This window comes from Diadema setosum, chromosome 14, assembly GCF_964275005.1.
Source record: "Diadema setosum chromosome 14, eeDiaSeto1, whole genome shotgun sequence".
NCBI lineage: Eukaryota > Metazoa > Echinodermata > Echinoidea > Diadematoida > Diadematidae > Diadema > Diadema setosum.
In genome coordinates this window covers 32434430-32461815 of record NC_092698.1, presented here as the reverse complement: position 1 = coordinate 32461815, position 27386 = coordinate 32434430, and the positions used below count along the sequence as shown (strand labels likewise).

The 27386-nt window shown below is 37.2% G+C and overlaps 2 protein-coding genes across 2 annotated transcripts in view; both read left to right on the top strand.

Annotated features, from left to right (window-relative positions):
* Positions 1-25113, top strand: part of LOC140237608 (sulfide:quinone oxidoreductase, mitochondrial-like) — a 30128-nt gene extending 5015 nt beyond the window's left edge. Inside the window, exons 3-10 of the mRNA XM_072317538.1 lie at positions 3789-3974; positions 10546-10770; positions 12667-12864; positions 14837-15043; positions 15349-15532; positions 16080-16147; positions 21387-21565; positions 22151-25113. Coding sequence (XP_072173639.1) covers positions 3789-3974; positions 10546-10770; positions 12667-12864; positions 14837-15043; positions 15349-15532; positions 16080-16147; positions 21387-21565; positions 22151-22211 — 1308 coding nt within the window. The 3' untranslated portion in view covers positions 22212-25113. The remainder of the gene's footprint in view (positions 1-3788; positions 3975-10545; positions 10771-12666; positions 12865-14836; positions 15044-15348; positions 15533-16079; positions 16148-21386; positions 21566-22150) is intronic.
* A 2160-nt stretch (positions 25114-27273) lies between these two features.
* Positions 27274-27386, top strand: part of LOC140237624 (uncharacterized) — a 38166-nt gene continuing 38053 nt past the window's right edge. Inside the window, exon 1 of the mRNA XM_072317550.1 lies at positions 27274-27309. The gene's annotated coding sequence lies outside the window, so the exon portion shown is untranslated. The remainder of the gene's footprint in view (positions 27310-27386) is intronic.

Below are 27386 nucleotides of genomic sequence, written 5' to 3'. Positions count from 1 at the left end.
CCATATATGCATAAAACAAAACTCTACTGTAGTGCTTCAATATAGTTCGAAAATGTGAATTAGGGATGAAAACAGCCGGTGTTAATCAGTAATCAATGTGAAATAGTGTTAAATGTTCAAAATGTAAACAATAGTTATAAAAGAAAATGGTAAACTGTCTACAGTTAGGTGTATTGAGAAAAAATAGTGATATCTGGACCTCATATTTTCTCAAAGGCTTTATTGCAAAATCTTTATTTGGTAGGATGTTTTATGATACAACTGACCCACACATAGACTTAGGCATCAACTCGTACCCTGTTTATACTGTGAGTGGGTTTCAGAGCCTCCTCGAGGAGGTTCGAAAGCCCACTCTGAAAAAGCAGCCTCTCATAATGTTTATACTGCTCGCAAAAAGCAGCCCTAGCAGACCCTAGCAGGCCCCAGCGGTTCCTGCCCTGTGATACATGTACATGGCGCAGGCTTTTGCGCGAAAACGTGTGCAAGTTGAAAGGCTTTCTTCAGCGGGGATTGGTCAAGATGGCTGGGTTGTTTGAATGTAAGCCGTAGCAGGGGATGACCTTCAGTGATAACTTCCGGGTCGGCTAAAAAGCAGCTTCGCACACCCCCTAGTGTTTATACTGCAGCTAAGGCTGCTATCACAGGCTCTAGAGCCATCCCCTGTAGGTGGTTTCAGAACCTGACCTGCTCAGACCTGATCAGATCTCCTTTTCTGAATTCTGTCTGTGTATACTGAGCTGAAAGGCTGCTCGAGGCTGCTACAGGAGGCTTCTCAGAACTCCCTTTTTGCTTAGTATGTTATAAATGGGATATCAGACGTTTTTTAAATCACTGCTCCCAATGGTGAACAGTACCTTGAAGGTCTATTTTGTTTGTAAATTGCCAATATTGCTTATTTCTAGCAAGTGAGTAATAGACTGATGTAATGTAAGGTAGGTGATGTCACCTTTGGTTGTGTAAGAAACTACAATTTGTCCTAACGCAAACTCAATGCCGTGGGCCTGTATTAAACAAGCATTAGTGTTTACAGGTTTCATTCTGACAGGCATTGTACTCGTAGAACAATTTGTACAAAAACTTGAGTTTTATCATGGCCAGGCACAAAGGTCTGCATTGTACACTTCAGTTGTAGGCAAAAAGGATTTAGATCAGGAGCTAATACAGATACTGCATAAATTGGAGGCTGTAGTATTAGATATTGTGCTTTGACATAGATTTCATGAACTTACCTGTCCAAGATGTCATAGTCTTGGTTTTTCAGGCAAGTAAATGAATATTCTCTAATTCTGTGCACTAGAAAATGTGATTGATAAGATATTCATATTAGTATGCCTCAGTACTAGTATATGGATTGATCATGGTGGTGATGAAGGTGTGAGAGGTAACGAAGTACAAATACCAGCTGTACAAAATTTTGTAATTGATTGAACAGCAGCCTCTTGATTTGTATGTGGCTAGCCTCAAAGCGGCAGTATTGTTAATATTCTATTCCAGTATCTATAATCTCATCTTTACTTTAAATCTATTACCATATAATGTATTCTATCTGTTCTATAAATGCACATGTTAAGAATCATAGATGAATGCAGAATAAAAAGAAAATTGAAATAAAAGACAATTACCTTGACTGGACAAAGTATGAGAATTGGGTACAGCTTCCATCATTTATATCAGGTACATGTATGTAATTGCAACCAACATTGCTATTATGTTTTGTTTTGTTGGTTTTTCATGTGGGTAACAAATACTAATGATATCATTAGACTAATTAGTGCAAAACTAGTCAACCTGTCGTGACATTATTATTGTAACATGTCCTGAATGATTACACAATTATTGTACATGTCCCTAATCAATTAATTTAATGGTCTATCAAATTTTGTATGCCAACTGCTAGAAACCATAAAAAAGTACCCACACCAATGTGAATATCACATGTTGGACTGCTATACCCTGCATTCATCAATTTGTGTATCTCTGTTTGCATGCACTCAGAATTGTCGGTCATTATAGATTGAAATTTGCAGAACTAATTTCTTCCACAGACTATGAGCACCTTTGTGAAATAGGCCTTATGTCACCACACATCTTTGAGTAAATTTTGGAAACAAATCATAGTTCATTGTTTGGTTTATTTTGTATCTGGGGCAGTCATTCACTTTTGACAAGTAGATTTGTATCATACCATGTAAATACACCATCGACTGCTTTGAGGGGCACATTCTACTTGCCCAGAGGTGATAATCTCACAAGTGCCATACCTTTTCAGACCATGTTACGTGCAGTCATTCACAATAGATTAAGCTACCTACTGTAGTTTCTCTCCGACTGCCTTTATCAAGTTATCAGATAGCATGTATTCTCTGGAGATGTCCTAATGAAATCAGTGTAGCCATGAACCATTAAAGGGGAAATGCAATCCAAATATAAGTTAGTCTGATAAGAAAGAGTAAAATATTACGAGTTCAGTGGTAAAATTTTGATCATAATGGGGTGAAAAATAAGGAAGTTATGACATTTTGAAGTTTCGCTAATTTTTGAGGAAACAGTTCTTGAACAGTCAATATGAATATGCAAATGGAAAAGTGAGCATGTCATTCACTCACAACTTACCATTCCATGATAGTTTTTACATAAAATTTGAAATTTCCAATTTTTCATTCAAATGCAATTATGGCCGAGGCTCAAATCCTGATATATCTAACTGATCACTATTCTGAAGTTATTCAACCAGGAAAAACATCATGTTTCAGAATTCAATGACAGAAACGCTGAATTTTTGTCATTTTTTGTACACGATCAATGGAAAATTGTGAGGTTATGACGTAGTCAGCTCACTCATATGCGTATTCATATCCACTGTACAAGTTCTGTTTTGCAGAAATTAGCAAAACTTCAAAATTTCAGAACTTCCATATTTTTCATCCAATTTCAGTCAAATTTTTACATTTGAACTCGTGAGATTTTACTCTTTCTTTTTTTTCCAGACTACCTTATTTTTGGACTGGATTTCCCCTTTAAAGAAACAATATACTGAAAAAGTGGAAATTTTCACGGTGTTGAAATTTTCACGCATTTCGCGCAACCAAAAACTAGCGTGAAAATAAAAACACGCGAATATTTTTGCTTGCCATACGTTCCTGTGCGTGATGTCTTGATTCCGCGGAATTAAAAACACGCGAAACTCTTCTGACCCGGCCTAGCGCGAAAAATTAGTCCCGCGAAAATATCCACTTTCACAGTACTTTGATTTACTGAAATGTTATGATTGCACAAAGTCAACACTGAATGTGCGACAACATTTACAACAGGGATCAAGGAGGAAGTATGAGAGACTGATGCCGTACTTGACTCCATCAGAATATTAACTTTACCCTTTCCATACTGAATTCTGAAATGCCTATGATAGACTTTTACGCAGGCCACCAGGTTCTTGTAAAGAACAGGTTACAAGGGGGAGGGGGAGAGAAACACTTTGAAAATTGCTTTATTGATAATACCAAGTAAAACTGTTAAAACTCTATGATCATGTTTTTGTGCCTCCGCCACGAAATGGTGCCGGAGGTATCATTTTTTTTTCTTATTTTCATTGTGGAAGGAAAGGCCCATGGAACATTGTAATTTTTAACTGCTTTTTCCCTGCCTGGAAACCAGTGGGAAACTCAGATTGTATTACACTTTGTTTGTTTGTTGTTTGATTGATATTTACTGGTATTATCCCTTGCAAATGCTGAATGAATACTATTACAACTATTAAGTACTATTACTAATTATATTTTGCCCTACAGCTCTCCTACAGCACTGCAGCCAAGCCGGCGGCAGACTCTTCATCTGAGGTGCCAGGTCCGGGACCGGTGGCGAAGCAGAGCTACAAGTTCGTGGTGGTAGGGGGCGGGTCTGGCGGACTGGCCACCGCGAGCTTCTTGAGCAGAAAATTTGGCAGGGGCCAGGTGGCTGTCATAGAACCGGCCGATGTGAGTAAATGAATGTGAGAGAAGAGTGGTGAATTGAGTCACATTCTAGACTTGAACACAAGTTAACCGTGCTTTGAATTCAGTCCAGTGCAGACATCGTAATGCACTTTTATACCCACTGTGTTCCTTGTGAATGAAGTTTATGCACAGGCATCTGGTAATGTTGGGGTTAATGATGGCAAGGACTGCAGGGTGCATGCCTAGCTTTACACCCAAGAGATTGCTCTGGGTAGAGCATATTATTATCACAGTGATCATTTGCTTTAATAGCTTAGCAACGTTGAGGAAGTTGACAATACTTTATGAAAAGAAGAGACTTCTGTGAGTTATATTAATGACCTTGGCCTTGATACGTCTGTAATGCATTGGTATGATACTGCATAAATCAGCATTAGACCTCTTTGACTTGTCATTTAAATCCACTCTTGCATAAGTAGTGTGTAAGTGACCACCCTTTTAATGGGTAAGAGAAGGCAGTTATCAATTTGAGGATACTACAACAACAACAACAACGTCAAACAAACAAACAGAATCAGATCAAATGATTATAAAGAAATGTTGGAGGACATTAAAGATGCATTCAGTGAATCAAGAGAACAGAAAATGATTTTTACTTTAAAATACTCTGCCATACTTGTGGCAGTGAAGGTTCTGCAAAAACATGCTACGTGCCATTCATAGAGATAATTTGAATATTAAGAGGAAGTCACAAACAAAAGGAAATATGAATACATATTCTAGGTAGGTAAAGTTACTTTGTTGACGTGAATTATGTTAGTTTCGATTCATTATAGTCGCATGTACAATAATCCATGGAATGACAATGTAAGAATGGAATAGAGGACGCCTCTGGCCTGTGTAGATACGTAATGGCAGCTTGCTACTGTGCGGCAGGATATATGACCTTCTTACACATTGTGCCTAGCAGATGTAAAGGTCATTGTCTGGCAGGCCCAATATTGTGGGCACCTGTCTGTTGATAAGTGTGGCGTCCTTGCCCTTAATACTCATCCAGCCCAATGGAAAGAGAAACGGTCTTTTGTAATGCCTTGCATTACAAAGAAAAAGGGGGAAATGGGGGAAAAGGCATAGATAGACCTCACTACGTAATTGGCATGTTCTAGGTATTTCCATTCATTTAAAGGGGTTTGTCCTTGTAGCTGCCATGCTTTGGTATCAGTAATACAATCAAGGAATTTTTCCTTCTATATGTGCAGCCACACAAGATGCATTTTCTTGAAAAACCAGCATTAAAAACACAGAAGAAATGGAAGTTAAAGTTTAACACAATGCATTGTGATGATGTGAATCACTGAGGCTATTTTACATTGGACTGCACTCTGCATGTGGACTGCAATAGTGTGTTATCACAGCCAGTCACTCTATGCAAACATAATACATTCTCATCCTCTCTATTAAACTCTGAGCAGTCAGGCTACAGGTGCATGCAGTAGAGAGAAGGTAGGATTAAATATAGATATTATGCAAATAGCATTTAGTAGACGACAGTTAAATTTCTTGTAATTAATGTTTGTCACCTTGCACCATAGATCCATATTGTGAAATTTTGTGGAGGTCGGGTACCTCTTTGTGGTTATAGCAAGCTAGACTGAGGATGTAAAGTCAAGATGAACTTTGTTCAGTCGGTGGATGTGCGAAGTTGGAGGAAATTGTTCTACCTTTTTGCACAGGTAAACCTGCACCTTTACCACAAAATTTGAGCAAACTGAGGAAATGAGCTACATGTATGATTCTTTGAGCCAAAAACACACACTGGATGTGCCTGTATGTGACAGAAGAAAATCAATGTTCCATTTAGAAGAATTTTTGGGGGATGAAATCTGTGTGTATTTCTTTCATTAAGCAGTCATGATATTTTGGGTAGGATGGATACAATCATCACTTCAAGGATTATGCAAATCTTTCTCCATCTATTGGTTTTGTTTGTGCATTTGTTGTGTTCATTGTTGGTTTTCAGTGAACATTGTAATAGTGGCAGAACTTTATCAATAGTAAAATTCTAAAGTTGTATGTCTACAGAAAACAATCTACATTGTACTTAGAGAAATTGTTATTTGCATACTATACAATTATTTTTCACTTGGAATGAGTGGGAAATTATTGATGCATAATTTAATATCTGAAGAGATACTCCCAAAATCATGTTATTATGGAAGAATGTATTTGTGAAACAAATACAAACTTGTAGATATCATATCTGCTATGGCTATGCAGTCACAGTGTTGTCATATAATGCTTTGTGCAGAAGTAGTTGTACATACAAAGAAAGAACTAGTTTGTGAGGATCAATGTCACTACCATCATAGGGCCTACCATCTTCTTTTTTAGATGATACTTTGGTTGGTACAATTAGTTCAGGGTAAAGTAAGAAATGCAATGCATGATTTGATTGAGATAGCCTTTTAAAAGCGGATTGGATTATTTGTTCTTTCCATTTGTTTAATGTTATATCATCGCTGGGGCGACAAGACCTCGTATCTACAAAACGTCAAATGTTCAGGAGAGCCAAAAAATATGGCAGCCAAAGCACTATAGCAAATGGGACAGCCGTTCCTTTGACGGGCCATAGTGGCTTCATTTTTGCATGGGGTAAGACAGCTAGGATTTGGACAGGACATCACTTAACCGATTATTTGACCATAAATGCAAAAAAGTAATTTTCACCAAAATTGCAGATACAAGGTCTTGTCACCCCAGCGATGATATAGGGTATGTAGTTTGTAGACAGTTATTGACTCGCCACATTCCTCTTCCCATCCCTTCCACAAAGCACTAGCAGATTCCCTTCCACTATTCCCTCTCCCTATCCTCTTCTCTCATCTATTGTACTATCCCCTCTAACCAATCCCCTCCAAGGCCACATTTCATAAAAGTTGATATCATGGTAGCAACTCCTGCTGGAATGGCAACTTCCCATATCGACAGCCGATCAGGAAGTTGGATTCTTGTCATTACCATGACAGTTGCCATTCTGGTAAGAGTAGCTATCATGTCAACTTTTTTATGAAATGGGGCCCTGATCTAACCCTGATCTCTTCACCCTACCCTTGCCACCTTGCTCCTTCCCTATCTTTTCTACTATCACCTCCTGATGTCCTCTCCCAATACTTCTCCCACTCCACACTCCACCATTCCCTGTTCCTACACCCCACCATGGACCTACGTTGTAGGTCCATGACCCCACCTACGCTCCTCCTGACATTAATTGTACCTCCACCAAATCCCCTTCCTCCATTCTCTTCCCCATGCCTATTCAAAACAGCATCTCTGTCACTGTGGAGTCTGGAATATTACCCTTTAAATCATTCTGTCTCAACAGTGCTGACACGATCAGCTGGAATAGTCTACCCTGCTGGGTACTGGTTGTACCTATTGACTTATTGTGAGAGCAAAGCTCTGAAAACTAAACAGTACAGTCATCTGTCCCCTTGCAAAGCGATTTGCCCACAAGTATTACATAACTCCCTCTTTGAAATATCCGTAATGACAGTTACCGAGTTTCTTCATATCCTCTGCTTCTATTACTGCAGTAATTGTACTGTCATAGCTTTTTAGAATTAAGCAAGGAGGGAGAGGTAGCTACTCATTACGTTTCAAATTATAAGCGTTTGGATATCCTCTCAAATGCTGGCCTCTGTGGTGCCACCACCATGTATGTGGCAAATGATTACCTTGCTGTGATACAAACAGATTTAAAAAAGATCCACATGCCAGGAAGTATGTACTCTGCAGGAGTTAGTCTACCTTTAATAATATGCTGTTTCAGTTGCTGTGTTGTCATTATAATGTGAGCTGGGCATTACAAAAATGTTTTCTTTTTTTCTCACCCATCAGCCCATATGGGATACATGCTGGCAAATGACTCATCATACTGTGTAAGCTAGTGCCAATTCACTTTGATTGCCTGAGAGTATTACTGGAAAAAAAATGGAAATTTTTTGCACATTTCGTGTAACCAAAAGCTTGTGTGAAAATAAAAGTACACATATATGCAGACTTTTGTAACTCTGACACATATCAGTGAGGTTTCAGGAAAATCAGACAATACATTCAAAAGTTATGAATGTTTTAAGTTTTGATTAAATCTATGAGCCCTCATCACTAAGACAAGAGATGACAACAAATTGAGGTGATACAGTAGGGCAGAGATGTAAAGGATGTAGATGTACAAGATGAATTCAATGTACTTTCTTCTCCTTTTTTTTTTTTTTTTTTTTTTGGCAATATTAAAGACCACTTGAGTTACCAGTTTTAGGAGGCAGGGGGAAAAGGATTACCAGTGCAAAGTTAAAGCATTGTTTAGTTTTCAAATGCTGTAAAATGAAATTCATAACTTTTAGATGGATTGTCTGATTTTCCTCAATTTGTGTACTACTAATATTTCTACATTAGTGGAATCCACATGTGTATTTGAGGTAATTTTCATTTAAAGAAAAAAAAAGTAATGAAACTTAATGTACTGCTGTACACTGTAGGCCAGGTCATGAATTAGAAGTCAGGAAATGTAACAAGTGTCAGGTTGAATTACTGTAAAACCAGCAATTTTCGTGTGCAATTTTATTTCACAAATTTCGTGAGATCCATGAAAGTAGAATGCATTGGTAAGATCTTGTGTGCACTGTATGCATTGAATGCCAGTGGCAATTTGGGAAAATTTCATACTGCAAAAAAGGCAGTCGACTCCAATTCATGAAAATTTCATGCCTGCGAATATTTCTGGTTTTACGGTATCATACAACAACTCATGAATTCAAAAACACATATCAGTGTCAATCATAGCCTTTTTCAAAGGCAGCTAACAGTCACAATGATTTCAGAACAGGCACACACAGCGCGCGACCGGCGAGCTGTGAGAATAGCTCACTCCCATCTGATCGCTGTGTGTGCATGAGTCCACTGCCCACCATATGCGAGTCCGTTGCGAGCCGCCTCTGCAAAAGGCTATGTCAATCACAGTATGATTTCATCTGCAATTTACGTCAGGCATTCAACATCCAATATTTTGGACGAATACTATTGAAGGTTATAATATGCTCATGAAATTGTTGGGAATAATGTGACTCTTTTTCAGCCAACCCAATGGAAATTAATACTAATGAGATCAAATCAATTTACTGATTAGAATTTAGGCAAACCTTTGCAAAGGTCATACGTGTAGTGACATAAAGATTACTGAAGTGTATCATTGCATGTTAGATGGAGGTTTAGTATGTGATATGATGAGATATATGTGTGATACCTGTAGGTAAAGTCTGTTTGAAATGTCAATACATGTCACATACAGCCAGCTGTCTTTATAGCATGCATGAGTTACGACTTTTATGACCATTGATGCACTTGAATCCGCTATGCTCTTCAGAATGCTCATGATTTATAGAATGTCAACACATAGTGGTCCAAAGGTGTTTTCACCTGAAGGTGGAGATACTCGGCTGTGGAAAGTTGAAGGAGCAAGGCAGAGTAATTTTCCATTGCACAGTGGCTTCGAATGTGGCAATTTGGTTGTTGTACCCCGAATTTAGCCAAGTTAATGAGATGGCAGACATAATATCCAGTAAGTGCACACCAATGGCAGCTCAATGCATCCACAGATGATTAGTTAAGTGTAGTTCATGACAGATTCAGACGGTGACATTTCATGCAATGCTCAAGTGTCCAATTTATGCACTCACCAGATCAAATTCCCAAAATTCTTGCATCACTTGCATCAAGTTTATTTTGCAGCTGATTGACCTATTGCCTTACATCGACATAAATAAGCACCGAATCAATCAATGTTTAGTAGAAGCCATGATAAAAAGTCATGGTCATACATACAATGTACCCGGGCAGGACTCTAGTAAACACTGATTAATTTGGTGCTTATTTACGTCGATGTAGCCCAATTTTTTGATAAGTTGCAATAAAAACAGTTCAATGCAAGAATTTCATAAATTTTAATGATTACGCAGTACCCATTGCATGCTTGTATAAAACAAAAGGATGAGAACCAGCACTGGTTATCGGGCAGAAGCTCAGTAGTCTTGTGGATAAGACGCCTGTCTGGTGATCAGGAGGTTGGAGCTCTGTTCGAATCCTGGCCAAGTATGAAATATGTGCTATACTAAGTCAATCAAAGTAATGTGCTCCCCCCCCCCCCCCCAAAAAAAAAAAAAAAAAAAAAAAAAAAAAAAAAAAAAAAAAAACTAATGAAAAGAAATAGACAATTTTGAATTTTTGTCAGAGGCATAACCTGTGTTCTCAGCCTCTCAAATGATGCACATTTCCATTTGGCAGAAGGACATTACTAAAAACTTCTTACCCCCAAGACAACTCTGTGGGTTTACAACCAAGGCCCTTTTTGTCCTTGATTAACCCATTGAGGATGAGTCCCGAGTATACTCTGTGAAGTGTCTATGGGAAATATGTGTTGTAGCAAAATCAGCCCATCCTCAACGAACGGGTTAATCTTGATGTCTCTTTTTATGATGCCCTCAATGATGTTTAGTGCTTTGTGCTGGGTGATGCCGATGTTTCTTGATGGCTGAATTTAAATTTTCATTTTCAACAGAGCCACTTCTACCAGCCCATGTGGACCTTGGTTGGGGGTGGGGTGAAGACCAGAGAGCAGTCAAGGCGAACCATGGCCCAGGTTATGCCCAAAGCCGTGGACTGGAAGAAGGAGAAGGCAGTGACCTTTGACCCAGAGAATAATCTGGTCACAACAGAGAGCGGGACCAACTTTGAGTACGAGTACCTGGTTGTTGCCATGGGACTTCAGCTGAATTTTCACTTGGTTAGCATCCAGATTAGAAACCATGTTGGGAACACTCATGTAGTGTACTGCCAGAATCTGTATGAATATCCTTTCGAGAGCATTTGGAAGTGTACCAAAGAATTGTTAGAATTACACTGCAGAATCATGTTTCTTGCCAGTCGTAGATGGTATGTGTAAACAAAAATATTGCTTCATCCCAAAGCCACCTTGATGAGTAACTTCCAAGTTTGTCACAACTACATTGAAGAGAACTGCACAAAGTGTGTCCATTTGAAATTCCGAAGAACAGTTATTGAAAATTGTTTCAATTTAAACACACACAAAAAAAAAATCAAAGAACTGTTTTTACTATGTAATCAATTACAGATGAAATTCTGATAAACCTTGAAAGAGAGGTTACAATGTATACCTCAAAAAAAAAGATTGATAAATTAATGTATAGTCATGATCATTCTTATCTGAAAGCAATTTTTATTTCATCCCTGAATAAATGAATACAAGTACAATACAAATACAAAATACATATTCTAGCTATTAACTTGGTGCTCTGGTTGCACCATCAGACAGCATTAATAATTTCCAAATTTCTGTTTTGGTTCAATCTATGTGCTGTCATTTCTGAATGAGATGGCTACAACAGTCTTTAATGCCACAGTGCAAAGAAATTATTTAGAGAATTCCACATAAAGTTATTTGATTTTTTTTTCCTAAGTACAAATCTCCTCTACTTGTAACTGATATATATTTAGGGTATATTATTCTCCTTGGCCCGAATTCACGAAGGTGGTCTAAATTTAAACCATGGTTTATGTAAATTTCTTCTGCGTAGATATGATTGACAGATTGCGTACGCTAACAGGCATCCAGTAAGAAAACGTGCATTGATGCGCGCATGTATTGGTACGCCTATTTAATGCTTATTTTAGACCATGGTCTAAATTTGTACCATGGTCTAAGTTTAAACCACCTTCGTGAATTCGGGCCATTGTGTTGTGAAAGAGATAAAGTCATGTGATCTTTCATTATGCTAGAAAATGAAAATATGTGGAATTGTCTTTATATTTTCTTTGTAATGGTTCCCTTACTGCAACATCACATATTTTCATTTCTGCATTATTCTGAGATGACAGCACATGGTTTTAACCAAAACTGTGAAAAACATAACTTTTGAACAGCTTATCAAATTTTTCTTCAAACTTCAACAGTGTGTTCTACTCATATACTCGCATACAATTGTGTATATTTTGGATAAATTAGTAAATACCCTTAAAAGGACAAGTTCACCTTCATAGACATGTGGGTTTTGTGAATGCAGCAATATCAGTAGAACACATCAGTGAAAGCTTGGGGAAAATCAGACAATCCGTTCAAAAGTTAAGAATTTTTTAAGTATCTGCGCAGTTACTGCTGGATGAGAAGACTACCACAGTGTATGATGTCACATGGGTACGATGATATAAGGAAAATAAAAAGAGAATTTCACAAAACATTTCTTTTCGAATAAAGTGCACATTTCTTTGACTTGCTACTGACATATGTTAAGGGTAATATTATTCCCCTTGCCTTCTGAAAGAGAGAAGTCAAGTGTTCTTTTGTTACGCGAGAAAAGTAAAAATATGTTGAATTTTCTTTATACTTTCTTTATGTCGTTGTACACATGTGACATTACAAGCCATAGTAGTCTTCTCATCCAGTCGTGACTGAGCAAAAACTTCAAAAATTAATAACTTTTGAACGGATTGTCATGTTTTCCTCAAACTCTCACTGATGTGTTCTACTAATATTGCTGCATTCACAAAATCCACATGTCTATGAAGGTGAACTTGTCCTTTAATTGAAGAAAAAATAGTGCAGTATCCTGTAGTGAGTACATGATAATTGTCTTATTTCGTATGGTCTACTTTTATTTTTAAGCTAAAAGGCTTGACCGAGGCTCTTGCTGAAGACCCCATGGTGTGCTGTAATTACTCCTTCGACACAGTGGACAAAACTTTCAAGGCCCTGAAGAACTTCAAGAGTGGCAATGCCATTTTCACCTTCCCAAACACGCCCATCAAGTGTGCGGGGGCACCACAGAAAATCATGTACCTCACTGAGGACTACTTCAGGAGGGTAAGTATTCCACACGATATTAGCAACAAGTTCAAAAATTTGTAATTCGTTTGGTGAAACAAAACATTTTATAGATATAAGAGATTGAGCATGTGAGACAAACAAGCTGTCAGTATAAAAGAAGTAATTCCTATGTATTAATTTAGAATAGTTATTTAGAATATTTACAATATATTTTAGATAATCTGCGTGTGGTGGGAACCGAGGAGGACTTCTGGATATTGTTGTAGTTACAGTCATAAATGGCATAGACATGTAACCATGGTAACTATCCACAATGCCAGCAGGAAGTTCTCAGAGCATGATATATTGGCACTTTGATATTTGAAAAGAGATAAACTTTCTGTTTCATTTATCTGCTGTCACCCATACATTCACTGCTCTTTTGATATCCTAAACTAGCTGTGTTGTTGGGACAAGATTCACTTTCATGTCTTTGTTTGGACAAAATGTGGTAGATGTCCATATATGTGAAATTTCCCAGAGCATTGTTCATTGGGAAAGCAATGCATCATCTGACAATATAAAAAAATTAATACTGCCTCCTCTCTGACCTCCTACAGCTGGGGAATTCCCTAAATTTGTCAGATTTGATATCTGTATTGTAACGGAGAATATGTACCGTTACGTTACTTCATGGTAATATGAGAACATTTTGAGAGTGTGAAAGCATCATGACATCTCTGAGTTTACTATAAAAGAAAAAAAACCGAACAGAAGTGATACGCCATTAGCATATCACCTTAAAAGAAAAAAAAAATGTATTTTATGGTAACCTGCAGTAAGGCTTTAATTCTTTTATTTACTCAAGAAAATGTCTTTGCGTTACCTTTCCCAAGGATCTCATGCATACCACACACTAGAGGAATTTCTGTGCCAAAGATTTGAATTTTATTATATTGTTTTGGAGAATTTGAAGAGTGTAACAACATCCTGACATTGTCAGGTTTTTACTAACAGGCAAAAAATAATAATAATAATAATATAAGTCGATGGTTTCCCTCTGAAAGCCTGTTTTTGTAACATGATCATGAAGATGTTCCGAGTTTCCTGCCCCAATGACCTTCTGCATACCACACTTCCAGACAGGATGAACATTCAGGCATTTGTGACTGTGCAAATGGAATACTGTTTTTCTCACATGTATGTGTAGATAATTTTTTTCAAGGTTACACTGATAGTGTTGTGATTGTACTTGAGAATTATTAGTAGATTCTTGTATACTGCCCATTCATGGAGGATGTTGTGGTTGAAATGCTATAGTGCATTTAATTTTGTGTGTCTTAAACAAAATACATGAAAACAAGTCACCAACAAAGAGTGAATGGGGAAATTAGTAGTGATATAAATGAACAAATGTTGAAAGAAGAATGAATGACTGAACTATGAACTTATATGAAATGAGTATATGATTGTAATTTGGAAACAGCCTTCTAGTAGTATAATATCTCAACAGCAAGTCTCAAAACACTGCAACTCTTCACAAATTAGTGATTAGTGATTTAGCAAATGTTTTGAAGCTTTAGCTTATCTCAATATTGTCTGTATATCTGTCTACCTGTTTCTTTCACTCTGTCTGCTACCTAGTTGAGTATCTATTTTAGACTTACGTGAAAATAAGTTCTGACATTCCACTTGGTCATGTGAGATCTGTTCCATGACATTTGCTTCTGTGACATTGCTCCCATAAAATACTATACATCTGCACGGTAAGCCTGACATAAAATCTACACAAACAACCCTAACCCGAATCCTAATTCTCACATCGATGAAGCCTTAAACCCTAACCATAAGTCCTTGGAGAAAATAAGACTGCAGACACTGTTACAGGAACAAATAATGTGTCACCTGTGAGATCGACCTAACAACCTAACTGTAGATTATGCATGGGTAGAGTGCAAGTTGTATTGTGAAAATTTCCCTCCAAAATCTGCAATTCTTCTCCCATGATGCCATTCTCTCGCTGCGACAGAACGGGAAGCGAGACAAGGCCACCATCATGTACAACACTCCCCAGGCGGTCATCTTCGGGGCACCCAAGTACGCGGCCCGCCTGATGGAGATCTGCAAGAAGAGGGATATTAAGGTGAACCTCAAGCACTCCCTCGTGGAGATAAGGCACGGCAAGAAGGAGGCAGACTTCCGCCTTGATGAAACGGGCGAGATCATCACTATGCCGGTAAGCCAGCGGTTTTTTTTTCTTAGAGTGTTTCAGGTATCTTGATGATTGTGGCAGCAGACTTGAGTACTATCCATACATCCTAAACACCTCTCTATGACACAAAGATAAGTGTACAATTATGGACACTTGCTCTAACAAGTTACTGTAATTTTATTTAGCGTAATTGGAGGCAGATTACCAAGACTGACCACCAAGCCTGTGGTCTTCCATGTAAACATAAATAAAACTTGTAGCAACTAATTATTTTGTAAACATTTTGACCAACTCAACACTATGTCATTTATGTCTACACCCATCTTCAGTATGAGATGATGCATGTGCCTCCCCCCATGGGGCCCCCGGATGTCCTGAAGGCCAGTCCGCTGGTCGGAGAGTCTGGCTTCCTCACAGTAAACAAGCTGACTTGCCAGCACACCAAGTACCCTAACGTGTTCGGTATCGGCGACTGCACGGACATCCCCACGTCCAAGACTGCAGCTGCTGTGGGTGAGTTTTAGTCAGTTTTAGGGCAGCCTATGGGTTGAAGAGGTCTGAGAGTTGTTTTTTTTTTTTTTTTACTCTTTCTTCACTGGTAATTTAAGGTGTTATAAATGAATGTGAAACAGAACACAAGTTTAAAACCATCTGTGAAGAATCTGTTCAGTAGTTCATTAAGTTGCATTCGTTTTACTTTTTTCATACTCTCAGTATGCATTCTTTGATAATTTACTTCATTAAACATATTACAACATTCCTTATTGGGGTTAAAATGATTTTTTACATCATAAATTTCATGGGAAATCAGTTAAGCAGGGGAATTTTATTTGAAAATGTTAATTAACTGAAGATGATGACAGTATTCTCAGCCCCATCCATGTGCATCTTAAGAACAAGCATGCAAGAACCATCTGCAGAGTTTATAATAAAGCCTCATTTTTTTTTTCCAGACACCTCTGTGATATGTGAGTACCCTTGACCTTTTTATAGGGCAACAAGAAATGTCTATGACATGCATATGTACCTTTTCCTAACATTATTACTTTTTTCATTGCAGCTGCTCAGACTGGTATTTTGAAGAACACTATCCCTGCAGTCATGCATGGTCATGAACCAAGGGGAAAGGTGAGCAGAGCTGCCAATATTTTTTGTATTTACCATGTTTAGCAGGCATCAGGAAATATTTCTTTTTTTTGGGGGGGGGGGGGGGCCTGCAAACTGGGAGCAATAGTGGGGGGCCTCGCATGTGTTATTTTTGATTTTCAATTCAAGTTGATGTAAAAGTTTAATTTTTGGTACCATTGTAAAGGTAATTGTCTATAGATCAATTTTGGTTCGAGTGTCAAGCATACAAGTAAGAAATACTCAAAATGGCTGCCAAAATCCAAGATGGCCGCCAACTTCTAGACTTTTGTCAAAAAAATTGGATAAAACTCTCCATTTGAAGTGATTTAAGTGCTGAACCTGATATTTTCAAGGGTAATGAGATTATTGGACACATTTAGAAATAAAAACAATTAATGCCTTTTGCTTAATTTGCATAAATTTACATAAATTCCATTTTTTAAGCTTTTTTCCTTAAAAAAATACAATTATTTAGAGACAAAATGTATATAAGAAATGAAATAATCACAAGGAAATGATAATAAGGAAAGAATTGTAGCGAAATCTTCCAGAAATGTCCTAAAATACATTTTCAGCACATCCGATGAATAGGGGGTCAATAGCTCCATGTTTTACAGAGGCATTATACTCCAAAGAAAGGTCTTTGAACTGCTAGCGCACCCATTTGAAGTGATTTAAGTGCTGAACCTGATTTTTCAAGGGTAGTGAGATTATTGGACACATTTAGAAATAAAAACAATTAATGCCTTTTGCTTAATTTGCATAAATTTACATAAATTCCATTTTTTAAGCTTTATTCCTTAAAAAAATAATTATTTAGAGACAAAATGTGTATAAAAAATGAAATAATCACTTTCAAAGCAATGTATCAATACATTGCTTTGAAAGTGATTGCTATACAGAATCAGAGCGTATGTGAGTTTTGTCCTGGCAGCTCATATTACAGGATATAACAATAGTTGTTGAATTCATGTTCATGGAATACAGCAGTGAACACAGAAATGTACACATGCACGTTACATGATCAGGAGTTGATATTTTCACATGTTGTTAGATTTGCGAATAGTACCCAGATCGCAGAATTCCCACAAATAACCCCAGGAAAACAGGTACGGTATGAAGTCTCATTAATAAAGATTGTCTTTGATGCGTTTGAGGTGACAAAAAATGATGTCAAGTATCAAAACTAAATGCAATCATAGAATTTGCTTTGTGTTTGCTCTGTGTTGTGGGCTGCTCAGGTACAGCCCTGTCGCGATTTATACAGCGACTGGGCTGTGTATAGTTAGTGTACAGTGTATTTACATAATATGCACAGCCCTGTACAGTGTATTTACATAATATGTGTATGCACAGGCCTGTCACATCAGTATCACAGCAGGTCATGACTGTTACTCTTAGTGGTCTCAGTCTGGTGGCCCCTGGCTGGGCCCCCTGCCTTGGGCCAGCACTTAGGCTCCTGGCCTCGGCCCGGCCTAGGGCCCCTGGGCCACCAGGCCCCTGGACCTGGACCCCCGGGCCTGGGCCCACTTGGGCTCTGGGCCCCTGGTTCTGGGCTAAGGCCCGTGGCCTTGGGTCCGGCCTTAGGCCCCGCCTTTGGCCCGGCTGTACTTTGTACATGGTCTATGTGAAATCAAGCTTGTCTGTAACTGTATAATTACAAATAATTACAAATAATCACAAATGATCAACAGGTCCATACTAAGAGTATATGAATATATAAATGTATGAATATATGATTATATGAATATATGAATATATATGTGAATATATATATTATCATATATGATTATATAAATGTGATCAGGCATTCTGTTACGGTGTCAGATCTGCAGTCATTCATATATAGCAAATTTTATGCATGTATAAATGGCATACATTCATGTGTACAGTATGCTACACTACCGCTATGAAGTATTAAAATGCTCTACCGGGAAAACCGTTCCTTACTGGTAAAATATTGTCTTACCGATCTGCTTTCATTCAGGCATTACCGTTTGAAAACCGTTGCAAAGCTGACATGACTACCGGGAAAATACTCACGTAAAGAGAGGGCTTACCGTTGGCACAACTTTTACTGTACCGTACCGTTGTTACCGTACCTTTACCAATAGCGCGCGAGTACTGCAGAGCGCGCGTGCCCGCAAATCTGTACTTCTACCAAAGATAGTAGATAACAAGATACGAAGGCGCGCGATAAAAATGGACACATTATGGCTACCCTACATGACGATACAAAAGAGAGCTAAGTACAAACCCAGTACACCTAGGAACATCATTCATTTCCAAAGGTAGTGGTATCTTTATTATCTTAAAAAGATTTAAAAATTATAGTCGTAGCTTTTTTTCGATTAAGGGGATTATTTTGAAGAAAGAGATTTTAGAGTAATAAGGATTATTTCGTGGAGGTAAAAATTTGGCAACAACATGATCTCACAATCAAAACGCTTGATAAACAACAACAACATCTTCAAAGGCAGCGCGTCTCAGGCAAAAGACACACATCACCAGAGACGCGCTGTCCCTGAAGCCGCTTTTATCAAGCGTCAAGGCAGCGCGTCTCAGGTGATGTGCGTATACCCCTCCATTGCCCCTGTTAAGCATGTTTAATTGTCCCCGCTGAACGAGTTCGAGCAGGGGACTATGAAACGGGCTCTGTACGTGTGTGTGTCTGTGCGTGCGTGCATGCGTGCGTCTGTCCGTCCGTCCGTCTGTGTGTGCGTCCGTGTGTGATCAAAATGTTCAATTTGCTACTTCTCTGTCATTTATCAGCCAATTTTGATTCTGTTTGCTTTATATGATAGGACTACATGGGAGCTTTGAAACTTCTGCGCAGAATTTCAGTTGTGACCTTTGACCTTGACCTTTGACCTATATTGTACATTTTGCTACAAAATGCTACTTCTTCGCCATTTCTAACCCTATTTCGATTCCGTTTGCTTATGTGATGGCACTAGGTGAGGGCTTCCAAACTTCTACACAGAATTTTGACCTTTGACCTTGATTTTTGACCTATATTGTACATTTTGCTACAAAATGCTACTCCTTCGCCATTTCTAACCCGATTTCGATTTCGTTTGCTTTATGTGATGGCACTAGGTGAGAGCTTCCAAACTTCTTCACAGAATTTTGACCTTTGACTTCTTTGACCTTTGACCTTGATTTTTGACGTATATAGTACATTGGCTACAAAATGCTACTCCTTCGCCATTTCTACCCCGATTTCGATTCCGTTTACTTTATGTGATGGATCTAGGTGAGGGCTTCAAAAATTCTACACAGAATTTGACCTTTGACCTTGATTTTTGACCTGTATTGTACATTTTGCTACAAAATGCTACTCCTTCGCCATTTCTAACCCGATTTTGATTCCGTTTGCTTTGTGTGATGACACTAGGTGAGGGCTTCAAAACTTCTACACAGAATTTTGACCTTTGACTTCTTTGACCTTTGACCTTGATTTTTGACCTATATTGTACATTGGCTGCAAAATGCTACTCCTTCACCATTTCTAACCCGATTTCGATTCCGTTTGCCTTATGTGATGGCACTAGGTGAGGGCTTCAAAACTTCTACACAGAATTTTGACCTTGGACTTCTTTGACCTTGATTTCTGACCTGTATTGTACATTTTGCTACAAAATGCTACTCCTTCACCATTTCTAACCCGATTTCGATTCCGTTTGCTTAATGTGATGGCACTAGGTGAGGGCTTCAAAGCTTCTGCACAGAATTTTGACCTTTGACTTCTTTGACCTTTGACCTTGATTTTTGACTTATATTGTACATTGGCTACAAAATGCTACTCCTTCGCCATTTCTAACCTGATTTCGATTCCATTTGCTTTATGTGATGGCACTAGGTGAGGGCTTCAAAACTTCTACACAGAATTTTGACCTTTGACTTCTTTGACCTTTGACCTTGATTTTTGACCTATATTGTACATTTTGCTACAAAATGCTACTTCCGGCGGGGACATATATTACGCACCGCATAATTTCTACTTCTCCTTGTTTTTCATGTAGAATTATACAAAATGTTTTCTTTCCTTTTTATTTTTGCAGAACAAATATTTGTTTCTGATATATGATTTAGCATGCGTAGTATGTGCAGTTTTCCCAGTTTTATGATTTTTGTAAACAAAATGATTATGTGTTTGTTTGCGTTTTACTGTGCTAGAGTATGTTTTCTTGATATGCAGAAACTGCCAGACCTGGATAAGTGTATTATTGTAAATGGAATATCATGACACCCAAAATGCTTAAACAGAAGCTATGACACCACCTGAAGGTGACAGGGCCAGCTGTATACATAAAAGGAAGCAAAAAGTGTCCTTTTGCTGATTTTGAGACCAGTCATCAGTATGGAAATGAACATAAGGGCTTCCTTCTTCTTTTCAGCTTTGTGATTATATTGTGACAAGTGCCAGATGTACAGGTACATGGATTTCTACTTCTGTTTGAAATCCCAACAGTCGCCCCTCGCAGTGGTTGATATGCAGTTGGACATGTATTTGTTTAGTTGATCTAATGGAGTTAGGACTACGAGAATTTCTAGGCAGCTTTGGAAATTAGTGTGTACTAGAGAAGTGTAAATGCCTAGAAAGTACCATTTTGATATGAATGTATGTTACTATTATCATCATTATTATATGTCATTATCTGGTAGTAGTCATGTAGTAGGAGTAACAGAAGTAGAATTAAGTCAGCAATAAATTGATGGATAGATATATGGATAGGTAGAGAGATAAAAAGATAGATATAATTTACATGCCGCATTATTAGTTAGTAAGAGAGTGCCACTCAGTCAGTTCTTGATCCTGGAATCTGATGCCCAAAGCAGCACTCCAGTTGGATTTGCTGGCATGCTGACTGCAGAGGCAGTGAAGTCTCAACATTTTTTTGAGTTTTAATGTGAATTTCCCTTGGTTTTTATGCACACATAGGGGTTGCTCGTTTTGATTTAAGTAGCTTGGATGCTCACTATGTACAGACACCTCACAGTTTGGCATATATATAATGCTGTATACCATGTACAGTCGACTCCCATTATAGTGAAGTCGTTGGGACCGGAAGTTGTTTTCACTATAGTTTGTTTATATCTAAACAAATGAACAATAAAAAAAACATAGAGCGAATGATAATGGCACCTGAATTTTTGCTCTGTTGTTACAGGAATTTCATTATAACAGTGTTTGTTTGTTGTAAACGGAGTGTACTGTACTTGATTGTTCTTTCAGTATGACGGCTACACATCCTGCCCTCTGGTGACAGGCTATGGAAAGCTGATCCTAGCAGAGTTTGATTTCAACCTGGAGCCGCTGGAGACCTTCCCCCTGGACCAGGGCAAAGAGAGAAGGCTCATGTACCACCTCAAGAAGGACGTCATGCCAGAGCTCTACTGGAACGGACTCATCAAGTGAGTTTGAGACTATGACACATTCTACATGAAACATGAACAAAGTCAGGAAATATAAAGATGGGTATGGGGAAAGACATCTAGCAAGCAGGAAATACCATAAACTAGAGTAGGTTTTCCAAGAGATAACAGTTTTGCAATAGTGCATAATATACGCCAAGTCATAAACATATGGGTAAAATATAAGAAATGATATATACTAATTTGAGCAAGTTCTTATATAATGTCAGTAGACAAAATCTTGACATTTTTTTGTGGTGTGATAGATGTACAAAAATTTATCCTAGCATTGCCTTTGTCATTTCACTCATGAAACTTATTTCTATACATCTTTATGTGCATGTGGTAAGTTTTATAGCGAAAGATTTTAGGAGGCCTTCTATGTAACCATGTCATTTTTAATGTGCAGACCCCTAATCTCATAACCAGTTTGTCATGCCATCTATTACTAAGAACAAACATGAAAGAAGAACTCTTAACAAACATTTCAAAGACTGGCTATTGTTAGGGGCAGATTATCTGCACCATCCATTGAAATAAAATGTTTGACATGGAGATTCCTTTCTGTTTTTACACATTCCACAGGGGACTGTGGAATGGACCCGGTATATACAGGAAGATGATGCATCTTGGAATGTCGAAGTGATTTCGACTGACCTTTTCACCGGGACTTCAACCAATGAGCCATATTCATACCTCAATGCAGGCATGACTACTTTCATTTACAACAAAAAAAGAAAAGAAAAGAAAAGAAGAAGAAGAAAAAAAGATATGATGTTAACATCAAAAAATTCCTCACCGGAGTCTTATTGCTTCAGTTTGTTGCAGTTTCTGCCAAGGTTAACAGGAGGGAACAAGGAAACAAGGGAATTTTAGACAATGCATTACTTGCAGTGCAGCTTGGTTTACTACAAGGTTTGAATTGTGACGAGTGGTAGGATAAAGAAGCCTCCAAATTACGTAATGTTTTTTCAACATTAAAATCCTAAAAGCACTACCTGTGCTAAGAATAAAAAAGATAACAACTCATGATAAAGTGCCAAAACAATTTTTTCCCCTATCGGCTATGATATGACTTTTGCCGTGATCACGTATACAATTAAACAAGTTTGCAGATATAAAGTGAACAGGCATAATTTTCCTGTGAGAAATGCTGATTTGTTTTTGTTTGTTTTTTTAATCTGTTTACATTTTCCAAATGATGAATGAATATGAGTGCATGAATTATTCATACAAACTTCATGCTCTGCCGTAGTCATCATCTGTACATTTTTTTTTTTTCTCTCTTCAACATCTGGCAAAGGTTAATGGCATACTGGAAATACCGGAATCAGAGATAAAGCCAATTATAATTCATTGCATATCAATGAATACATTGATATGATGAACAAGTTTAGTTAATTTGGTTTCTTGAAGATTACGCATAACCTTCAAGGTGTATATGTGAAATATTTCTATTTTATTGAAAAGTTTTCAATTCAATAACTGCCATATGCCACAGAGGCTTATTGCCGTCATGCATATGTATATATTTTGCTTGCATTTCATTTTTATTAAAATGTTTCTGATTTTGATATATGAAACCTGCATGCTGGAATATATGTACACTGCAAATACACACAGCTTGAATTCCCTCATTTGTTGGTCCTGTTTGTCAATGATAAAGAAAATCCTTATAAAAAAAAGTACTGGAGCAAGATGGTGATCCAGATCACACACACACAAAAATAATCATCTGTTCCTTGTCTTCTATCAACTTTTCCTGTAAGTTTCATTCACATCTGTTGACAACTTTTTGAGTCAGTGTGCACACTGACAGACAGACAGACAAACCAATGCTGGCAAAAAACATAACCTCCTTTGCAGAGGTAATGAAATGCCCCTGTGTTGTGTGTGAGTTTGAAAAGCAACAGAAGCTGTGTCTTTGAGATGGATATTGCTATCTTGATTGGACATAGTCACAAGATGCAGTGAAATCAGATTTCCTGTTATCAGTCTTCATATATAAAGCAAGGCAAACTATGCTTGTACTTATTCTTTATGCTGCAATGTTGTTTTTAGTCCTTTCTTATTTGACATTATCAATTTTCTGTCATATTATGATGTAAGTATGCTAACATCCCCAATTTTGTGTGTCATTGTGGTAATTGAAAGGCATTATCTGTGTGTCAAGTTCTGGGTGATATGTTTTTGTGATCACCATAATTATCTGGTATAGAACTCATTGATGATTATTAACAGCAGTTGGTGAATGCAGATGCAATGAGAAAGATGCTGTAATTGTATTAACATTTGTAGGTGTTGTGTGTGTGCTTTATGAAGAAACAAAAATATTTAGTGGACCTAGCATATGTCACTTTTTACAGCTCCGTTTGAAAGTGCCTGAAGTACGAGATGAAGTAGCCACAAGTGTTCATTATTTGTTTCTTGAAATACTTGTCTCATAGGATGGTGAATGATTATAGATGCTTGACAATTGACAATAATTATTAAAGAATTGTTCAACCTGCTCACCTTGGGATTGGAAGTATCAAAACTAAATACACACATTTCATGGCAATTTATACTATCCAAGTAAGTTTCTCATATGATGCACCTGGGTAATCAGACATTACTGAGGAGCATGGATGAAATGGTACAATACCCTCTTACTAGGCAAATCATTACTATCATCTAAGGATGCATTTCTTTGTACTGGTGTGTGTACATCTGCTACATTGAGAATATATATATATATATATATATTTTTTTTTTTTTTTGGGGGGGGGGAGGGGGTGGTTGGTTGTTGTCGTATGAATGGAGTGCAGTTGTGTTGATGTTTTGCAATACATTTCACTACAACTGGTAAGAGGCTTTCTATGACAAATAATGTTGAACATCTCTTTTGATTAAGTGAGACAAAATGATATTATTAGCAGATAATATATTGTTGAATAGCCATGTGCATATAGAAGTTATCAACATAAACCGTATCCTTGCACTAGTGAGGTAATTTATTTATGTTGCCATTATTTCAAATTCAACCAGACCTGGCAGCAAACAGGATATGAATTAAAGTTGATGAAGACTTGTCTATATTGCAGTCGAAGTATCTTTTTTTTTTTGTATGAGACAAAAGAAAGTATAAGTATTGTGTAGTGTAAATATATGTTTGTGATGACATGCTGCATTACTTGTTTCAGAGTGGATTGCTGCCTTGTGAAGTCAGATGACATCCGTTTTACTGCCTAGTGAAGCGGTGTTCATACATAATGCAGTGTAGGTACTAGGAGTAAGACGTACGATTGAAATGTTATTTTAGGTTCAACCAGTTTCTGAAGAAGTCAACATAGCAGGTTCTTTATAACATATGCTAGATTTTCCTTTTGTGCAGATATGCTTCCTTACAATGCATTAAGTCATTCCTATGTTTGTCCATCCAAGTTGTGAGTATTCAGGTGCACAAAATATCTCTTGAGGGTGAATCAGTGCCATGGATATGATCTAAGTTTAAATCAGTCAATGTACTATCAAATCTTTTGGGATTCTATTAAAAAAAAGGATCTATTTTGAACTATAACTGCTCTGCCCCTGAGTTATTCTATCATCTCTTCACCCTCCCCTCTTTTCCCCTTGGAAAGTGCATGTACTTGTATGTGTGATTATGTGTGTGTGTGTGTGTGTGTGTGTGTGTTGTGTATGTTTGTCTCTCTGTTCATCTTGCAAAGAAAGGTACAATGTACTGGAGCAAAGTGGTATAGACTATGAATTGATTTTTTTTTAACCATTTCTATTGACTTTTTTGGTTAGCTCAGCAAAAACTTTATCCACTACACTGCACATGTCATACAGGCACAATCATGTACTTATACATGAACACACATGCGCACACACACACACACACACACACACACACATATGTTTGTATTTGATATTTATATAGAGGGCTTTATACATTGGTGGTGGCCCAGATCAAACTCTAACAAGGGCTATCTTTTGGTAGCCTTATTGAGCAACCAAGATTTAAAATTAATTCACGCGTTTCTTTTTATTTTTGCTGCTACATATTGACTCGGGCCACCAAAATTCAAATTCACTGGGTCAAAATTTTAGTGTAGTGGGGAAAAGAATTTAGTGTTGAGAGAACACACACACACACAATACTGTTGTGAATCAATGATTATTTTATTGGACTCTGAGCAGACAAGTTTTGCTGTAAAAAAAAAAAAAAAATATATATATATATATATGTATATTATATATATATATATATATGTATATTATATATACATATATATACGTATATACATCTATATATGTATATATATATATATATATATATATATATATAAAACAGCAAAAGGTGTCTGCTCAGAGTCCAATAAAATAATCATTGGTTCACAACAGTCGTAATTACATATGTATGCATGATTATACTGAGAATGCAATATAAATACTCCTAGCTACAAGAATGATATAAAACATAAAACAATGAATGTGTATAGAATTCGGAGGTGTGACATGGAGAGCAGTGACCTTTGCGTAAATCAAATCATGCAGTATTACATTGTAACATCTAAAATGTAAAAACACACTTAAGGATAGTCTAAGCACCAAATTGTATGCAGTGATAGCGGCTTTGTCTTGTGATAGAATACCAAGATATTGGTAGATTTGTTTAAATTATGGAAGGAATACTAATTCATCCAAAGCAGAGTGTTAAGTTGTTTGTTCATAAATTACTCATAATATATATATATATATATATATATATATATTCGCTTTGGCTAGATCTGCATCTTTGATTTTGTATTAGGTGGATGGTACACACATTCTATTTTATTATTATTATCATCATTATCATTATCACTGAATAGATTGCAATGATTAAATGGGAGTAAAAAATCTTGATATTTACTGTCCTATAAGGTCTTCACTATTTTTTTTTTTACACTTACAAGTGCTCATATAGGGTCAGAGAGAAAACAATACTTTTTTCAGAAGAAGTAATGGGTTTGAATAATGATACATGTACTTTTGAATATCATGTAAAAGGCTCATTTTTCAAATGAATGATGCAGACTGTAACTGAAATAAAGTACTAAATCTATTCCTTGATATCGATCAAAATAAAAGTTAATAACAACTGAAAGGATTTTTGAAAACCTCGTGAAATTACTATAGGAAATAGAAAGTTTGTTTTGTTTTTTTGTTTGTTTTTTAATCTGGAGAGAACAGCTTACAGAATTAGTGATTTAACTTTAATTCCATATCATTTGAAGGTGTTGGTGCACATTATACTTGTCCTTGATGCATGACACAAATATTATTGATCACAAGCTCTTTTTTTTTTAAATACATTATATAACATGACCCTGAGTATCAATCTGGTACAGTAAAAAAAAAACCAAGAAAAAGAAAAAAGGGTGAAACCAAGTCTTTTTGTCCAGTCATCAAAGATATCATATACATGTATTCCACCTCCTTCTTAAAAACACGAGCAAAAACAAAGTCAAAAGCAAAAGTAAAAGGAAGAAGAAGTCGATGTAATCCAGGAGCATGCATAAACAAGATTATTATGAGAGGACAGATAGGGTGCCCGGTGGAAGCACAGGTGTTTAGTTATCACTACACCATTAATCGCCGGCTTGGCACGTACATTTTGACATAGTGACACGCGCAGGTAAAACCAGTATTGTCACTTCAAAGAAGCATATTTACTGCGCTAATTCGTCGTGAGAGTAACAAGAATCCGGAGGCGAAAGGTGATATTAACTGCATGTTCCAATACATTTTCCTTGAAATTTTCTTTTAATTTTGTCTTTTGAAATACTAGCGGGGT